This window comes from Pristis pectinata, chromosome 3 (genome assembly GCF_009764475.1).
Source record: "Pristis pectinata isolate sPriPec2 chromosome 3, sPriPec2.1.pri, whole genome shotgun sequence".
Taxonomy (NCBI): Eukaryota; Metazoa; Chordata; class Chondrichthyes; order Rhinopristiformes; family Pristidae; genus Pristis; species Pristis pectinata.
Genome location: NC_067407.1, coordinates 73,301,372 through 73,321,758, shown reverse-complemented (window position 1 = coordinate 73,321,758; position 20,387 = coordinate 73,301,372). Strand labels below are relative to the sequence as shown.

General features: G+C 41.9%; 1 protein-coding gene across 1 annotated transcript in view; it reads right to left on the bottom strand.

Moving 5' to 3' along the window:
- Positions 1 to 18,641, bottom strand: part of kif25 (kinesin family member 25) — a 69,186-nt gene extending 50,545 nt beyond the window's left edge. Inside the window, exons 1-4 of the mRNA XM_052011212.1 lie at positions 18,537 to 18,641; positions 17,393 to 17,460; positions 11,702 to 11,776; positions 1,881 to 2,030 (exon numbers count right to left, since the gene is read on the bottom strand). Of these exons, the coding sequence (XP_051867172.1) occupies positions 1,881 to 2,030; positions 11,702 to 11,776; positions 17,393 to 17,460; positions 18,537 to 18,641 (398 nt within the window). The remainder of the gene's footprint in view (positions 1 to 1,880; positions 2,031 to 11,701; positions 11,777 to 17,392; positions 17,461 to 18,536) is intronic.
- Positions 18,642 to 20,387: the final 1,746 nt, after the last annotated feature.

The window sequence follows — 20,387 nt, the reverse complement described above, 5'->3', positions numbered from 1 at the left end:
CATTCCTCGATGACGAGCAATTCGAATCAAATGGTCTTTGGTGCTGACATAATGAAATCTCAATATTACTGGTTGTGGTTTTTGGAGGTTTTGGTCTTAACACTCGGTGGGCACGATCCAGTATAGGGCTTGTAGAAAAAACTTCAGGGCCAAACACATCCTTCAGAAGTTTAGAAAAGAATTCAATGGAATTACCGGATTCGGCGTTCTTGGAGAGACCAATAATTGTCACATTATTCCTCCGACTGCGGCTTTCTAAATCAATAATCCTCTGACTTTGCTGTTCCAGTCTTTGTTTGGTCACCATAAAGTCTTTTTCCAGCAAATCCAGCGTGCGATCTCTCTCTTTGCTAGCTTGATCCAGTTCAGCAATTAATTGTTGTTGTATAACACTCTCCTGTATAAGTGTGGTCTGCCTGTCTTCCATATCTTTTAACAGCATTTCCAAAGTGGCAAATCTCTGGTCAAGCTTTTTATCCAGTTTAGAGATAGCTTCCAAAGTGAGTTGAGGGTCTCCATTACCCTTGCCATCAGCTCCAGCCTTAGCTCTAGTATTCATTCCGACACTTAGAAGTCAAAATCAATCTTGTAAAAGTATTATAAAAGTCTTAGTAAAGGGTGGTGCATAAGGAGGTAAAAGTGGAGCAAAGCCAAGATACGACTTACTCCATACTGCGCCACCAAAAGACCAACATCGAGAATTCATCAGCACAGCAGATGATAATCAACAAAAGGTTTCCTTGATTTGATGTGATGGAACATCATGGGGACCGGAGGCAATGTTCAGAGTTCCATGAGTCAGTCCCTACTGACTATATACATTGTGCCACCAATTCTAGTGGGTCTGTCCAGCTGGTGGGACAGAACAAACCCTAGGATCATGTTGGTGGATTCTAGGACATTGGTTGAAAGATATGAATCTGTTGTTGATCTTGTCGTGGGGATAGCTTAACTAGTTTCGACACCGGACTCAAGACATATATGAGGGAAGCTATCTGGTCTGAGAATACCTTTTCCTTGTCTAAATCTGATACCATCTTTTTTTTCCTCATACAACTGAATAGGGTATTTCAGAGGGTAAGGAAAGATCAACCTCACTGTGAAATGGGCAGGATCAGCAGATTTTCTTTCACAAAGGACATAAGCAAACCAGATAGGTCCTTTTATGGTCACTGTTGGTTAATTTAATATGTCACATTTAAATTCCTTGGCTGCGGTGATGGAATTTGAATTTATTTTCATCTCATTGGTCAAGGCCTCTGGATTACGTTAAGTAATTTAACCATTTAACTCTGTAATAGGAAATTTTGCCCTGTTATAGGAAAGACATCATTAAAGTAGAAAGAGTGCAGAAAAGATTTACCAGAATGTTGCCTGGACTAGGGGGCCTGAGTTAAAAGGTATATAAGATCACAAGGGGCATAGACAGGGTAAAAGCACAGAGTCTTTTTCCCAGGGAGTGGGTGCTGAAAACGAGAGGGCACAGGTTTAAGATCAGAGGTGAGAGATATAAAAGGGACATCAGGGGCAGCTTCTTCATGCAAAGGGTGGTGCATATTTGGAATGAGCTGCCAGAAATAGTGGTTGAGGTGGGCACATTAACAACATTTAAAAGCCATCTAGATAAGTACATGGATAGGAGAGGTTTAGGGGGCTATGGGCCAACCGCGGACAGATGGGACTAGCTCGCTGGGCAACACAGTCGGCATGAACAAGTTGGGCCAAAAGGGCCTGTTTCCATGCTGTATGACTCTATGACTAATTATGGCACCAGGTCACTTCAAAACCCCACCATACACTGTTGTTACTTCATACAGTTTCTCAGTCCTTTGGCCCCAAAGTCGAAAGAAAACCTGATAGGCTACAAAAGCACTTCATACCTGTATAACTCTCTTGCAGCTTTTGGGATAATTCCTTCATCTACCTGTGACTCAGCAGAAAATGTTAAGTTTTCTTCAGAATGTGGCCCTAGCATAGTATATGTCTTGCCACTGCCCGACTGACCATATGCCATGATGCACACATTGTACCTGGAATACAGTGGCGGATTATAAGAAGTTTTAGGACTTTTAAAAATACACGTTATGCTTCATTTTTGATTAGTTCTCCTGTCACATCACAAACAATTAAATGTTCAATTTGTATAATTTCTCCACCCTGCAAGATCTTTGACAGCTAACTTTAAAATCCCTGTTGGGACGGGGAGAAGAATGAAGTTCAGCTACGAGGCAGAAAACTATGCCTTATTTTTCAATTCCAATTCTCAAAACCAATATAATTTATTTGTTTTTAACATTGGTAAACTAGAAAAATACTTAGTTTAGATCTAGCAATTTGTCTTCATAAACGCATGGCTCCAGACACTCAATTTTACAGAGGTGCTATACTGCTCCTAGGATGTACCTTTAAGGCAATCAGCTATCAACCCATACATCAGGTAGAACTAATTATTAAGATTGGAAAATGGCACTTACTTCTATCATTTCAATAGCTTAACCTATTTATAATCATTATCCTCAAAATACTGGCCCAAATTTTATGGGAGTAATGTGGGCAAAACTATTAGCATTTGTCATCTTCAGTAAATAAAACTGGCAGCACATTCCATGCAAGTGTAGTTTGATTCCCTTCACTCTCAAAGGCTATGTTGTTTGCAGCCTTCTCCAACTTAATCAAAGGAAATGAATTGAATTCAGGCAAATTTAAGCTAATGTATACAACTTTCATCTATACCTTGAAACGCCCAAGATCTGTTGGCATTCTCTGCATTAATGCTTAACAAACTATTTGGTCTTAAAACTAGATATTTTATATATATTTAAAATATATTTAAACAATGTTTTAAATTTATGATTCTTCAGGTTCAACTTAATCATATATATATTTCAATCTATATTTGGTGTTCTGAATATTGTTTAAAAAGTTAATGAAAAGTTTGCTTTTCCTTTCCTGGTATTCTGTCTGTGAGAAATCCTAAATATGTTTGATTTCTTGCTTGATTTCATCACAAAAGGAATCCTATTGAACTTATTCCTAAAAGCAACGGGCATCAGAAAAGGGGAGGTTATCACATAGATCGCTAGGTCTTTATGGGAATCTTCTTGCGATCAGCAGTGAGCAATGTTCTTTACCTTCACAGTAGATTCCATGGGATTGTGATCATTGGTCTGTGATTTTCCATTCATTTGTTTTAATTGGCGCAATTCATCAGTACATTAAATGCTTTCCCAGAATGGATTTTTTGACGTCATTTATAGGAGGACAGGATTGATCCCACTAAATCTTCCAAGCCCATGGAATGAATTCTCTAATTAGTATGTCCCAAACAAATATTCACTCAGCCCCAACAGTAAAGCACCAGTTTTACTGATAAATTCTGTAACCAATTTACCTCAAGCTATACCAGTTAATTTTTGTAAACAGTCACTAGAACTAAGGGAGAACTGTTAAAGTAAACGATAAAAACTTTTGTTAGCATTTGTCACCTTGGTTAAAAACTGAAGGTTAATCAAGACTTCAAATGAAGACTTTTAAAACATTTTTTTATCAACACTAATAAATCTACTGAAGTAGGAAGTCTCCAGAGAGTAGTGAGGATAGGAGTGATTGAATGTATATATCAACTCCATTACCAAGATATCATCTATTGGTAATCATGACTAAGCCTATGTTTGAGCTCAAGACATTTGCTGGGGGGTGGGATCCGTACTGGAGAGACTGGGGAAGAGGAGTCTGGCTCTCAAATAGAGGAGGCTAGGAGTAAGTATCATAGGCAGGTGATAGTGAAGGGACGTGTTCAGACTGGCTTGAGATGTGTCTATTTTAACGCAAGGAGTGTTGTGAACAAGGAGGATGAGCTTAGAGCTTGGATCGATACTTGGAGCTATGATGTGGTGGCCATTACGGAGACTTGGATGGCTCCGGGGCTGGAATGGTTGATTCAAGTGCCGTGTTTTAGATGTTTCAGGAAGGACAGAGAGGGAGGCAAGAGAGGTGGGGGAGTGGCACTGTTGATCAGAGTGTCATGGCTGCGGAAAAGGTGGACGTTGTGGAGGGATTGTCTACGGAGTCTCTGTGGGTGGAGGTTAGGAACAGGAATGGGTCAATACCTTTACTGGGTGTTTTTTATAGGCCGCCCAATAGTGACAGGGTTATTGAGGAGCAGATAGGGAAGCAGATCCTAGAAAGGTGTGAGAATAACAGAGTTGTTGTGATGGGTGATTTTAATTTCCCAAACATCGACTGGCATCTCCAGACAGTGAGGGGTTTAGATGAGGTGGAGTTAGGTGTGTTCAGGAAGGGTTCTTGACACAGTATGTAGATAGACCTACAAGAGGAGAAGCTGTGCTTGATTTGATATTGGGTAATGAACCTGGTCAGGTGTCAGATCTCTCAGTGGGTGAACGTTTTGGTGATAGTGATCATAATTCTATCTCCTTTACGTTAGCACTGGAGAGGGATAGGAACAGACAGGCTAGAAAGGTGTTTACTTGGAGTAAAGGGAATTATGATGCTCTCAGGCAGGAAATTGGAAGATTAAATTGGGAACAGATGTTCTCTGGGAAAAGTATGGAAGAAATGTGGCAAATATTCAGGAGATATTTGTGTGGAACTCTGCATAGACATGTTCCGATGAGACAGGGGAGTCATGACAGGATACAGGAGCCGTGGTGTATGAAGGCTATAATAAATCTAGTCAAAAAGAAAAGCATACACGAGGTATAGAGAGCTAGGTAATGTTAGAGATCTGGAGGAGTACAAGGCTAAAAGGAAGGAACTTTTAGGAGATTAGGAGAGCCAGAAGGGGACATGAGAAGGCCTTGGCGGGCAAGATTAAGGAAAACCACAAGGCGTTCTACAAGTACGTGAAGAGTAAGAGGATGAGATGCGAAAGGATAGGGCCTATCAAGTGCAGCAGTGGGAAAGTGTGTATGGATCCGGAAGAAATAGCGGAGGTACTTAATGAATACTTTACGTCAGTATTCACCACGGATAAAGATCTGGGGGATTGTAGTGGGGACTTGCAGCAGCCTGAAAAGCTTGAGCATGTAGATATTAGAAAAGAGGTGGTGCTGAAGCTTTTGGAAAGCATCAAATTAGATAAGTCGCCGGGACCGGATGAGATGTACCCCAGGTTGCTGTGGGAAGCGAGGGAGGAGATTGCGGAGCCTCTGACGATGATCTTTGCGTTGTCCATGGAGACGGGAGAGGTTCCAGAAGATTGGAGGGTTGCGGATGTTGTTCCCTTATTCAAGAAGGGGAGTAGGGATAGCCCAGGAAATTATAGACAGGTGAGTCTTACCTCAGTGGTTGGTAAGCTGATGGAGAAGATCCTGAGGCAGGATTTATGAACATTTGGAGAGGTATAATATCATTAGGAATAGTCAGCATGGCTTTGTCAAGGGCAGGTCCTGCCTTACAAGCCTGATTGAATTTTTTGAGGACGTGACTAAGCACATCGATGAAGGGAGAGCAGTAGATGTAGTGTATATGGATTTCAGGAAGGCGTTTGATAAGGTACCCCATGCGAGGCTTATGGAGAAGGTGAGGAGACATGGGATCCAAGGGGACATTGCAGTGTGGATCCAGAACTGGCTGGCCCACAGAAGGCAAAGAGTGGTTGTTGAAGGGTTGTATTCTGAGTGAAGGTCGGTGACCAGTAGTGTACCTCAGGGATCTGTACTGGGACCCTTACTCTTTGTGATTTTTATAAACGACCTGGATGAGGAAGTGGAGGGGTGGGTTAGTAAGTTTGTGGATGACATGAAGGTTGGGGGTGTTGTGGATAGTTTGGAGGGCTGTCAGAGGTTACAGAGGGACATAGATAGGATGCAGAGTTGGGCTGAGAAGTGGCAGATGCAGTTCAACCCAGATAAGTGTGAAATGGTTCATTTTGGTAGGTCAAATATGTTGGCGGAATATAGTATTAACGGTAGGACTCTTGGCAGTGTGGAGGATCAGAGGGATCTTCGGGTCCAAGTCCATAGGACACTCAAAGCGGCTGCGCAGGTTGACTCTGTGGTTAAGAAGGCATATGGTGTATTGTCCTTCATCAATCGGGGAATTGAATTTAGGAGCCATGAGGTATTGTTGCAGCTATGTAGGTCCCTGGTCAGACCCCATTTGGAGTATTGTGTTCAGTTCTGGTCGCCTCACTACAGGAAACATGTGGAAGCCATAGAGAGGGTGCAGAGGAGATTTACAAGGATGCTGCCTGGAATGAAGAGTATGCCTTATGAAAGCAGGTTGAGGGAACTCGGCCTTTTCTCCTTGGAGAGACGGACGATGAGGGGGGACCTGATAGAGGCGTATAAGATGGTAGATAGTCAGAGGCTTTTCCCCAGGGCTGAATTGGTGGCCACAAGAGGACATAGGTTTAAGGTGCTGGGGAGTAGATATAGAGGAGATGTCAGGGGTAAGTTTTTTTACTCAGAGAGTAGTGAGTGTGTGGAATGGGCTGCTGGAAATGGTGGTGGAGGCTGATACGATAGGGTCTTTCAAGAGACTGTTAGATAGGTACATGGAGCTGAGTAAAATAGAGGGCTATGGCTAAGCCTAGTAATTTCTAGGGTAGGGACATGTTTGGCACAACTTTGTGGGCCGAAGGGCCTGAATTGTGCTGTAGTTTTTCTATGTTCTATGTTTCTAAGACCAACTGAAGAATTGTAACCTACAAGGCTATGGACCAAGAGCTGGGAAATGGGAATACTTAAAAGTCCATTTTTGCCTACCAAGGCTTAAACTTCTATGATTTTGAGCCCCTCTTTGGTCACCTTGAATAATTGTTAGTGTTGAAATGTACTGTGTAGATTTAGGCAACAATCTTAGAAAATGAGGGTAAGCCATAAGTGAAAGTGGGTAAAGGAAGCTTTATTTTCCACAAAAAAGGTGTTGGAAATCTTCAATTTTCTCACCTAAAGGGTTGTTTATGGTTAGAGAATTGAACCTATCAAGGCAGTAATCTATAAATCTATAGGTGCTGCACAGACTGGGCAACCACTTTGCCAAGCACCTGCATTCCGTCCACCACAGCTGTCTGGAGCTCCTGGTTGCTAGCCATTTTGATCCCCCTCCCCACTCCCACACCAACCTGTTTGACCTCGGCCTCTTCTGCTGCTTGGGGGAGGCCAAATGCAAACCAGAGGAACAGCACTTCATATTCCGCCTGGATAGTGTGCAACACAAAGGTAGCTTGCTCCGCCTCTGTCCCTTTTCTCTTTCCCCCGGATCTACCCAGTTCCCCCTACACCCACTCCATCCCACACCCAGCCACCATCACCCTGTTTCTTTCCCCTCCTCCACCTACTCCATTTGCCCATCGCCCACACACCCCTCAAACTGATCCCTTCCCCCTACTGTTCCCATCTGCCCTCCCCACCTCCCTTATTTGGTTCCGTGCTCCACCTTCCTCTCCTATCAGATTCCATCATCTGCAGCCCTTTGCTGCCTCCACCAATCATCTTCCAACATCTGTCACTATTTCTACTCTTACTTCCTCCATCTGCCTATCCACCTATCATTTGCCAGCTCTTGCTCCACCCCTTTCCCTTCAGCTCTATAGTAGTTTTCTCCCCTCTATCTTACAGAGCAGATGAAGGGTCTCAACCCAAAACGTTGACTATCCATTTCCTTCCACAGATGCTGCCTGATGCTGAGTTCCTTCAACAGTTTGTTTTTTTCACTCCAGATTCCAGCATCTGCAGTCCCCCGCGTCTCCATCTCTAAATTTTTGTTTGGTTGAGCTTTCAAGAAATATGGGGTCAAGGCACAGAGCACAAGAAATTGGCACTGGCAAATAATCATCCATAATTTCAATGAATGTAGAGCAGGCATGAGGGGCTAAATGATCTACTCCTGAATCTATTCCTCATGTTAGTTTGTTCTTAAATACACCATTTAAATGGCCAACCATTCACTTGCTTTTTGCAGCTGTGTGAAGGCTGGCTGTCTTAACTGCCTGCATAACATGTAAATTAACAATGAATGAAAGACATAATATGATGTTAAAAAATGGAACTTTGGTGCAAGAGTCTATATTCACACTGGTTATTTGTTTCAGTGACATTATCTGCTTCATCAAATAATCCACCCATGCCTCCATAGTTTTCAGATGAGACCATGAAGGAATTATGTATGCCTTGGGAGAAGCCCTAGTCTTAGTGAAGAACCTCTTACACAGAATCTCTTTATAAGAATCCAGCATAATTGTAAGTTCCCAGCCTTAATGTTAACAGTGTTATAAGAGCTACATAGCATTTAATAAATTTGTAGCACAGGGACTGCTACTTTCTCATGACCTTTCACTCATGCAGAATACTTTTCCTCAGAGATAGTCATTGCCTGCCAAGTATACAGAGAAACAAAATGCAGAGCTACATTACAACAAGGATTGCTGGAGCATAAGAAAACAGTGTGATAACTGTCTACTTCAGCAGAGCATGTACTGGGCATTTCATTAGCAACCTAACCATGAAAATGGGTTATTAACTTTATTTTTAGATTCAAGATAAAATTTGGTAGAAATCAGTATACAACCATAAGGAATTATAAACTTATATAAAAAAATTCAGGACAGTATGTTTCCCATAATAGCAGGTTCCACATGGTAACTGCTATCACATGGAGCAGTTGTGATGAAAACCATAGACATGTGAGTTAGGCAAATGAGTGGAGGAGGACAGCTCTCAATTCCCAGAAAGAATCTAGTTATTAGCTGTGAAGTGATGTTGATGTGGATATTCATGGTGCAGGTGCAGCCTGTACCTGACGGCTGTGCTGTGCAGTCACCTGAGATACCTTCCCCTTTATCTGGAGATCAAAAGTTGATCATACATGCAGAGACACCATGACACCAGGGAAACCTCCAAAGTGGAGGAAAAATGTATCCAATTTAATTTGTGCCCTTATGGCTATCTTCGTGTTTGGTTACATCAAGCTATGTGTACAGCCTAGGTGCACAAACACCAAATGTGACAAAGTGTTGAGGTTCCATCCATCCCTGGTATTGCAAAGGATGCATCTGGCTGTGGTGTTGGGGATGGTTCCATTCAGCTGGACCATACTGTATCACCTGGTACTTATCAGAAACATTTGTGCAGAAGAACACATCTAACCCTGTCAATCAACCAGTGGTCTGCATGGAATGATCTTCAGGCTTGGAGTGAAAAGGAGATGGTAGTTCCTGTCAGATGGTTCCATGAGCAGACTGCTATTTTGAAGAATGTCTTATTACTAGAACCTTTAATCAAGCACCAAGACTTTGTTCAGTAGGTGGTTAAAAGGTCCCCTAGCCAGATCCTTCATTGCAGAGCCAGAGTTTCAACACTACTGCATGCTGCCCTTAAGGTGATTGTACTGGGATGAGATGATTATCCATATCCTTCTGGAATATGTGTTTGCCCAGAAGGACTGGAAAGAGAAGCAGTGTTGTTTTCTAATTCATTTTCACGATCTGTCATCACTGACCAGGCCAGCACTTACTGCCCATCTCTAATTCCCTTGTTAAGGTGATGGTGAGCTTCCTTCTTGCACTCCTTCTGCTAAAGTTACTCCCACAGTGTTGTTGGATAGAGGCTTCTAAATTCAGATCCAGTAATGATGAAGGAACGGGGGTATATTTCCAAACCAGGATGGAGCTTATCATGCAAATTGCCACATAGTATTCACATATTCCTTGCTTTTCTTGGTGTTAGTCTGCAAGCTTGAGAGGTGCTGTCAGAGTGCATTTTGCAGATTGAGTACCAATAAAGCAGTTGCTTTGCCCTTGGAGGTATTAAGCTTCTGAGATGTTGTTGGAGCTGTACTTATTCAGGCAAATGGGGAGTAAATGCTGAGGGCTCCAAGGGCTACCTGTTCTGCCACCTCTGAACATTTGTCCTGTTGATGTGATAAAGATGCATCACATCAGCAGGACAAACATTCAGAGGTGGAAGAACAGGTAGCCCTTGGAGCCCTCAGCATTTACTCTCCATTTGCCTGGATAAGCGCAGTTCCAGAAAGTCTGGCATATTGTGTGCAAGGTATGATTCTGTGAGTATGACTATGCCAGGTTGTTGCCTAACCAGTCTGTAGGACAGCTCTTCCATTTCAGACATCAGTCCCTTGATGTTTTCAAGTGACTTATCCAAATTCTCTGACTAGGTTGAAACCGGATGGTCCATCCACTTTTATTTCTTCTCTGTTTCAACATAGTTGTAATGATACAACTGAGTGGTTGCTAAGTCATTTCAGAGGGCACTTCAGAGTCAACCAGATTGGTGGGGCTGGAAGAACATATACGACAGAGAACATTAAAGATGGCAGATTTCCTACCCTGACGCATATTGGTGAACTAGGTGGGTTTTTAACCACAATCCAGTAGCTTAGTAGTTATCATTAATAAGACAAGTTTTTTTTTTTAAACTGAATTTTTAAATGGTAATTATTAACTGAATTTAAATTGCTGTGCTGGGATTTCAACTTAGGCTCCTGGATAGTAGGTTGATAAATCCATATTGACTCCAATCCTATTATTATTTTCCAAGACCCTTGTTGCCACTTTCTTATTAATGGATTTTAGTAATTCCCTACTAATGTCAGGCTAACTGGTCTGTAATTTCCCATTTTCACTGTCTCACCTTTCTCAAATAATATGGTTTACATCTGCTGGGAACTGTTTTAGAACCTATGGAATTTTGGAAGATGACAGCCACCATCTCCAGAGCCACCTCTTTTAAAACCAGGGATGCAGGTCATAAGGATTCAGTAGCTTTCAATCTCATTCATCTAATATTTTTTTTAAAACTGATGCTAATTTCTTTCAGTTCCTCATTCACTCCAGGCTTGTATTTCTCACTACTTCCAGGTGGGTTTCTGTGTCTTCTACTGTGAAGATAGCCACAAAATACTCGCCTTGTTTCTTTGCCATTTCCTTTTCTCCAATATAATTTCTCCTCTCTCAGTTTTTAAGCAACTCACGTTAACTTTTGCCAATCTTTTCTTTTTTATTTACGTATAGAAGATTTTACATTCCTTTTTTGTGTTTCTTGATAACTTACTCTGGTGGTCAATTTTCCCTTTCTTCATCAGTCTTAATACTCCTTTGATGAATTCTGAAATATCCCCAGGCTTTTGGAAACATTGAGCCTGTTTCTTTGAAGTAATGCTATCTTTTAACTTCTCATGTTTGCCATACTTGGACCACTTTTCCTTTTGTCTTTGTGTGTTTTAAAGGAATGTATAATTGCTGTAGATTATGTCCTAATTATGCACATGAATGCGAGCCATCATTTATCAACTCTCATATCTTTTGCCCTCTTCCTTTCCACTCCTGATGAAGAGTCTCGGCCCAAAACCTTAACTGTTTATTTCCCTCCATGGATGCTACCTGACCTGCTGAGTTCTTCCAGCACTCTGTAGTTTCCCATTCTTCAGAGTCATCTCATGCCTTATATCTTTGTAACTTGTTTAAATCTAAGATCCTGGTTTCAGATGAATTAAACCACTTCTAACCTTTATAAATAACTGTCATTTTATGATCACTCTTACCTAAACATGCCTCAACTACAACTTTGCTAATTAACCCTTTTCATTCTACAATTCTGGATCTAAAATAGTATCTCAGAATTCTTCCATTTTAGTATTGGCATTTTGTGTGTGCTATTAAAGTTGGTTCCTTGATTCACTGTAACAATACGAAGTTAAAAGCAAATGTTGCACTTACCCATCTAGTAAGGAGGTAAGTAAAGGGCGCACTTCCTCAAAAATGGACTCCTGGGAGTCACCAGGACCATAAACCCTATTGTGCAGAAGGAATTTATATAATGAATCTCCTGTTATTTGGAATGCACAATTAAGAGAAATTTACAAGAAAATAAGACATTGTTATTGATTGAAACCTCTGCAGACTGCAACAATACATTTCTACTACACTGTTAACTGATAGAAAGATTTAGCATTAGCACTTGAAGCATAACGATCCCTACATTCTCAAGCACGTCATCTGCTGTTGTAAATCATAGGGTCAACTTATCAACATAATGACAGATGCGGCATAGTTGTGAATCTTACTGGCAATAGGACTAAGATGCTTTAGTTGGAGTGGGAGTACAGGTTGTTGATTTCATGAACAATTTAAAAATAGTCTGCAACAGGAAGTAGAAAAGGCAACCACAGAAGGAAATAAAAGTAGAGTTTTAGTGAGAGCAATTTAAAGCATTTTTATGGGAGAAAACTAATGAGGAATTCATTGACCTAGATTTTGTGGGGAATTCCTATTTCGCTAATTGCACAATATTCTCTTGGAATCCCAACAATGGAATCTGCATGAAGATTTTACATCACCTCAATACAAACTGCAAACTCTGGTCCTTCTTTCTCTTAAAAGGACACCAGCCAGGAACGCTAAATCTGTTTGTCTCTCTGCAAATGCTGCCTGGCCTGCTGAGTGTTTCCACCATATTGCATTTTAAATCCACCTTTTGATATTAGAGGTCTTCAGTTCATAGGGTGAGAGCTACATAAAAAGACGTGGCATTGCCAGGAAGTAGATTACTTCAGAGCTGTGGAAACTTTAGCAATGTTACACAAGGTTTAATATAACACACCTGTACTGTACATCAATGTGACAGACATGTGCCCACCAATATAGTGCCCCAGTGCTTTTGGGTGACAAATGTGTCCACCTTTACTATAGCAAGTGTTACATGGTAACAGACCTATGCCCACTAGTGCTGTTCCCACCAGTACTGGCCCTGTGTTATGCTTGTTTCCACTAGTTCTGTACTTCAGTATCATACAGCAAGAGACCTGAACTCATGTGAATATAATTGTTTTATAGTGTCAGACCCACCAATACTGTATACTTCTCTATAGAGCTGAATATATACCCGGATCTGGTCCTGATCCTAGTAGATCAAGCTGGGTCTGACATGGTCCTTGGGTGATTGTTGACTGGGTCTCATTGGTCTATGACCTGTCAGCTCCCTGGTCCCAGGTCCAGTCAGGTCACTAGTCATGGGCTCAGGCTCATCCCTGATTCAAGATCCAGCTGGATCTCTCGTCCAGGGCCCAGTATCAGGTGGCCCATGAGAGACAGCCCTGGGGACCTGTGCCTGCCATTGAGTGACCCCATCAAGGGGGCCCTGGGATTGGCAGATGGCAGGGATAGTGGAGTACTATCCTGGATCATCAGCAGCCACCTTCAGAGTGCTCTACGTGATCCCTCACATGCTTCCCCTGATGATGTTGCAGGCTGCTCTGTCTGAAGAGTCAGGACTATCTTGGGGATTCCGTGACACTATTGGCAAGTTTATGGCCAGGATAACTAACATGGCCAGTGGCCAGACATGACAGATGGTAGGATGTGACAGATGTAAAAGAGGTAGGGGAGTTGCACCACTGGTCAGGGAGAAAGTCACAGCTGCCTTTAGAGAGGACATCCTGGAGGGCTCAATCACTGAGGCAATATGGGTAGAGCTCAGGAATAAGAATGGTGCAATTGCTATGATGGGGTTCTAGAGGGAGCTAAACAAACAGATATGCAGGCAGATAATGAAAAGATGAAATAAAAAACAGGGTTATTGCAGTGGGTGATTTTAACTTCCCCAATATTGACTGGGACTTCCTTTGTGCTAGGGGCTTACCTCAGTGTTAGATGCATCCTGGAGGGCTTCTTGAAACCATATGTACAAAATCCAACCAGAGATGAGGCTGTACTAAACCTTGCACTGGGGAATGAGCCTGGCAAGGTGACCTATGGCCAGTAAGATTCACAACTATGATGCATCTGTCATTATGTTAATAAGTTGACCCTATGATTTACAACAGCAGATGAAGTTTTCATTTCCTTCTCCAGGGTAAAAACAGAGAAATATTGAGGACCTCACCCATCTCCTGCAGCTCCACAAAAAGATGTCCACTTTGGTCTTTGGGGGGCATTATTCTCTTTTTAGTTATTTTTTCCCTTAATATACTTACAGAATGTCTTTGGGTTCTCCTTAATCTTCTCTGCCACAGCTATCTTATGCCCCCTTTTTGCCCTTCTGCATCCTCTATACTCCTCCAGGGATTCACTTGATCCCAGCAGCCTGTACCTGACCCATGCTGCCTCTTTCCTGACCAGAGCCTCAATACCATTGTCATCTTGGGTTCCCCACTCCTGCCAGCCTTGCCCTTCACTCTAATAGAAACATGCAGATGTTGAACTCTTGATATCTCACTTTTAAAAGCCTCCCATTTGGCAAACATCCCTTTGCCTGCAAACGACCTACTCCAATCAACTTTTAGAAGCTCTTATCTAAGACTGTCAAAATTTGCCTTGCCCTAATTTAGAACTTTAACCTGTGGACCAGATCTGTCCCTTTCCATAACTAATTTAAAAACAGAACCATGGTCACTGGTCCCAAAGTGCTCCCCCACTGACACCTCAGTCACTTGTCCAGCCCTATTTCCCGAGAGTAGGTCGAGCTTTGCCCTCTCCCTAGTAGGGCCTTCTACATAAATCTTCCTGAACACATTTAACAAGTTCCACCCCATCCAAGCCCTTAGCACTATGGCAGTCCCAGTCTATATTAGGAAAGTCAAAATCCCCTACTATGACAACCCTATTATTCTTGCATCTTTCTGCAATCTCTTGCATATTTGTTCCTCAAATCCCCATTGACTATTAGTGGGCCTACAGTACAATCACAACAAGGTGACCATCCTCTTACTATTTCTCAACTCCACCCATAAAGCCTCACTGGACAATCAATCTCTCAGTAATTTCATCTCAGGCTACTGCCGTGACGTTCTCCTTAATCAGAATGCAACTCCCCCTCCTCTCTTTTCTCCACCTCTATCCCACCTATAGCATCTGTACCTGCCAGTCCTGTCCCTCCCTTTGTCATAACTGTAACAGCGATAATATCTTAGTCCAATGTAACTATCAATGCCCTGAGTTCACCCACCTTACCTGCGAGGCCTCTTGCATTGAAATAAATGCAATTTAATCCAACAGTCTTTCCTTGCTCCCTGCCATGCTGCTGCCTGTCTTGTCTACTGACTTTACTGGCAGTGAATTTTGTCTCAACTTCCAGCCTCCATCTGTCTTCACTTCTGATTTAGATCTGACCCCACTGCCAATCTAGTTTAAACCCTCCCTGGTAGCAGTAGCAAATCTACCTGCCAGGATATTGGTCCCCCTCCAGTTCAGGTGCAACCTGACCCACTTGTACAGGTCACCACTATCCCAGAAGAGATCCCAATGTGAGGAAGTAAAGGGTTAAGAAACTGTGACTGTATATATAACTGATGGAAAAATACCTTGCAAGCAAGAGCAAGCAAGCTACTGACTCAGGGCTAGGTGATAATTACTGTGTCCGGAACCTTGGTTGCAAGCCAGTTATACTAGACAATAAGGGTGGTGGGTGTAATAAACAGCGAGTGGGAAGCTTGTCCTAAACAATGAGGGTGATGCCTGTCTTTGGATCTCTGAGGCCTGACCGAAACTCGCGGAGTCGCATTCATTAAGTGTGCGTGACAATATCTGTATAAATTTACAGTCTGCTCCTTTGTACTGTGGAGACCTCTGGTAGTGACTCTCAACGAGTGCTGAAGAGACCTCTCCCTAGCGGTATACTGCTAATAAACGCGTTTTATTGAATCAACTTGGTGGCACTGTGTTACTTTGCAGCGGACAGGAGTGGGAACTTAAGATCGGGATGACAATTGGTAGAAAGCACATACAAAAGCAACGTTTAAAAGGCATTTAGACAGAGACATAAACAGGTAAGGAATAGAGGGATTCAGACCAAGTTCAGGCAGATGGGATTAGTTTAGATTGGCATGATTTTCTGTGCAGACATGGTGGGCTGAAGGGCTTGATCCTCTGCTGTACTGTTCTATGTTCTATGAGGATTGTGGACCCCATGGATTCATCTTGAGGGCCTGATGTGGCTCACAGACTCACAGCTCTGTATGTACTCTATTACTTCCCTTTAATATCTTGAAAACAGATCAAATCATCCCTTAAATTTCTAAATTCCAAGGATTCAAAAATGCCATAATTTAATCCCTGGAAGATGTTATTCTGATGAACCTATGTACAGCAAGATTAATATATGATTAGGGATTTATATATTTGCAGCATGACTTCTCCACTGCTTGGAGCCCAGTCCTCTAGACATAAAGTCCTTTTGATTAATATCTGTACCTGCCCAAGACATTTCAAAGACCAACATACACAGACTCCATCTCAGATCTCCACAGCTTCTAGCTTTTCATCATTCTGAGAATTTCTATCTCATCATTTAATTCATTAACGAATACAGTGAATTGTTTCAGCCCATCTCAAGTCCTGGCCATTTAAGTACTTGCCCATTACCCCTACACTCCATCACCTGCTACTCAGATCATTTCTGAGCCAACTTAATAAACTGCATTTAAATCAATGAGTAATTTTAGCTAACAGTCTGTTACAAATGAGTTTATTAAATGTGTATGTACAGTATAACATTCATAGACATTTCGTCCACTGTGTCGTCACCTCTTAAAATAATTCAATCACATTTCACACGTACGACCTACCTTTTATACTTCCATGCTGAGTCTTTATAATCAATTGCATATTTTAAAGGCGTTCAGTCACTTTACCTTTCATTATAGTCTTCAGTAGTTTCTCAACAACAGATGATATGTTAACTGGTCTATAATTCCGATTTCCCTCTGTCACCTTTCTTAAATAGTTAAGCAACAAATGTAATGATCTAATCTAAAATAGTTCCCAAATTGAGAGAATATTGGAAAATCATAGTTCAGGTATCTGTAATGTTCTCATCTACTTCTTTTAAAACCCTGGAATAGAAATTATCTGTTCCTGCGAGTTAGAATCATAATTTTTTTTCATCATTATTTTGACAAAATCTTTTCCTGATTCAGTATTTGTTATCTCAGGATACTATCCTTCTCCTCTTCTCTTAAATCACTAATGCAAAGTAATCATTCATTGTATGCTAATTTCTCCTTTTCATTTACACCGTCACTGGTATCTCTATAAGGTGCCAGTGTTGCTCCAGATCATCCTGTTTACCTCGCTCATAATTATTTTCTGTTGATTTCAATCCATCTTGCAAATTTCTTTCGTACTCTCGTGTTCTAGCTCACCATCTGTTCTTTTGCATTTTGCTATTTTTTTATATCTCTCAGTGCCAAGATGTTTGGCTAGTTTTTACCTTTTTAGTTTGTAGTTTTGTGTTGTTCCCAACATGGCCATTTATCTGTTTCTGTTTATTATAGCCACTAGACTCTTTGCCCGCGTATCAGAGAATAGCCTTGCAATAAACTAACATCTTTTTTAAACACCACTCATTGCTCTTTCTCTTCACCAGTTATTTGGCATGTACTGGAAATGTGCTCCATGACTGTTATAACTTACTGTTCAAACTCAAACATCTTGTTTACAGCTGCATGACCAGAACGATTACATTTTACCTGAATAGTTTCCTAAAGAAAAAATAAGATTCATTATATTATGAAATTGTATTGAAACAATTCCAACAGAGACCGTAGATGCTGGAATCTCAAGCAACAAACAACTCGCTGGAGGAACTCAGTGAGTTGAGCAGCATCATCTGGGGGAAAGGAATGGTTGATGTTTTGGGTTGAGACCCTGCATTAGGACTGAGAGTGCAGAGGGGAGATGGCCAGTATAAAGAGGAGAGGGGAGGGGCGAGACAGGAGCCAGAGGTGATTGGTAGAATGAGTGGGGGGGGGTGGGGGGGAAGAGGTGGTGTAAATGATGGTGGGCAAATCAAACCAGGTAGGGAAGGGGTAGGGGTGGAGTTGGGAGACAGAGGCAGATGGATGATAGGTGGAGGCAAACAGAAAAAAGAGAAAGATGGAGCCAGGAGGGGGGAGGGGGTGTGTGAAGGTGGAGACAGCTGTTGGAGGGAGATAAGCAGGAACGCAAAGGGTCACCAGTGCTGGAGTGTGATAAGTAAGGAAGGTGATAATGAAAACCATTAGGGGAGAGGTGATAGGAAGAAGGAACCACGACCTGATGAGGGAGGTAGGAGAGCCAGTGGTGAAATGTGTGGGTAGTAGATGGATGGAACAGGAAGGGGGACAAAAATGGTGATGGGTGCTGGAGGGGAGGTGTCGGAAAAGCGACAAAAATAAGGGGACTGGAGGAGATTCAGAGGTGTGGGGGGGGGGGGGAGGGGGCTGGGGAACCAGAGGCAAGGGTTACCTGAAATTGGAAAATTCAATGTTCGTACCATGGGGTTGCAGACTACCCAGGTGGAATATGAGGTGTTGTTCCTCATCTCCCTGCTCTGTCTCCCAACTCCACCCCTACTCCTTCCCTTCCTTGCTTGATCTTCCCATCATCCTTTAACCCCTTTCTCAATCCACCAATCACCTTTGGTCCCTGTTTCATCACTCCCCCTCTCTTCTTTATACTGGCTATCTCCCCTCTCCACTCTTAGTCCAGATGCAGGGTTTCGATCTGAAACATCAACAATTCCTTTCCCCCTACAGATGCTGCTCGATCTGCTGAATTCCCACAATCATTCCCATACAAGGTCAAAGAGCAGAGGTTTATCTCCTGACACAATACAGCCTTCTTCACTCAAAGATTCAAGACTGGGCTCTAGAGTTTTTGCTATTTTGTTTACTTTTTCCATTACTGCTCACTTTGGTCTTGAATCATCATCCTCTTTATCATTTAATCCATGTTACCTTCCTCCCTTTTGCAGACTATGTTCTTTCCTTCCTTCTTTTCCTTACATCTTAAAAATTCTAACTCATTCAAACTGCTACACTCTGACAAACTTCTACAGATGTACTGCTGGAAGTATCCTGACTGGTTGCATCATGGTCTGGTACAGCAATTCGAATGTGAAGAAACATAAGCGGCTGCAGAGAGTAGTGGACTCAGCTCAATACATCACGGGCACTTCCCTCCCCACCACTGATAGTATCTACAGGAGGCGGTGCCTTGAGAAGGCATCATCCATCATCAAAGATCCCTATCATCTGGGCCATGCCATCTTCTCACAGCTACCATCGGGCAGGAGGTACAGAAGCTTGAAGACTTACACCACCAGCTTCAAGAACAGCTATTTCACTTCAACCATTTGGTTCTTGAATCAATCTGCACAGCCATAACCACTAGAGTTTAGCAACACTATGACCACTTTGAACTAAAATGGACTTTGTTTTTTGTTCTAATTGGGTTCTTTCTTGTAAAAATTGTATTTGTTTTTCTTGTGAATGCTGCTTATCTGATGCTATGTGTCTGTGAAGCTGTTACAAGTAAGTCTTTCATTGGACCTGTGCATACATGTACTTGTGCACATGACAATAAACTTGACTTTGACATTCCAGCTCTGATGAAAATTCATCAACATGAAATGTTTCTCTTTCCACAGTTCCTTGTGACTCACTCAGGGCTTCACTATTTTCTGATTTTATTTCACATTCCCAGCATCTGCAGCATTTAATAAGTGCAGGCTGCTTTAATAATTATGCTTTGCACCCACTAATAATCCCTGACATACGATTTGACTACATTGCCATTTCTCTTAAATATAATCACACTAACGACTCAAAGGTTCAAGTCTTACACTCTTTTGACATCTTCTTATAATCAGACATTTCTATTCACAAAGTACCAAGAATTATTCCTTTCCTTTCTGTTCCCATAATTTTAAAAGGAAATCCAGAGATGCAAGATTTACAAGCAGCTAAATTCATAGAGCTAATCTGGAATATCAGTCAACCTTAAAATAAATCTCCTAGTTGCAAGGGCATTTACTTGCTGGAGCAAGGTGCCAGGGACAAAATGAACTAAAGAGTTTTCTCACACCCGATATCTGCACACCAGATGATGCCACTTTTAACCCACCCTCACTCTCTTGCTTTACTTTTCATTTTCTGCTTCATTGCTCACTCTCTCCACCTCGTGATTTCTCATTTTCTATCACTTCCTTTGTTTCCCAGTGCCTTTCATTCTCACTCTTTTGCTGTCGTGTACTCCTTATTCAAACTTTCTTACTTACTCACTCCTTGCTGATGACTTACGTTTGGTTTCCCTCCTTTAAATTCTGTTATATATCACCCTTATTCCCTACTTTATGCCTACCACTTTGAGGTCTTGTCAGCTAGGAAGATTTGAATCATAGAGACATTAGGATATGAAAGAAGGCTATTTGACCCATTACTTCTGTACCAATTGGAAAAAAAATCACACCTCAACACACCTCCTAGCATTAGATCCATTGCCCTACAGATTGTGGCTCTTCATATATTCATCCAAGTGCTGTTTAAAAATGATGATGGTATCTGCCTCTGCCACACTTTCATGTAGTAAGTTCTAAGTCCTCCATCAACCTTCAGGTGTTTTTTTTTCCTTGCAGCCTCTCCCATCC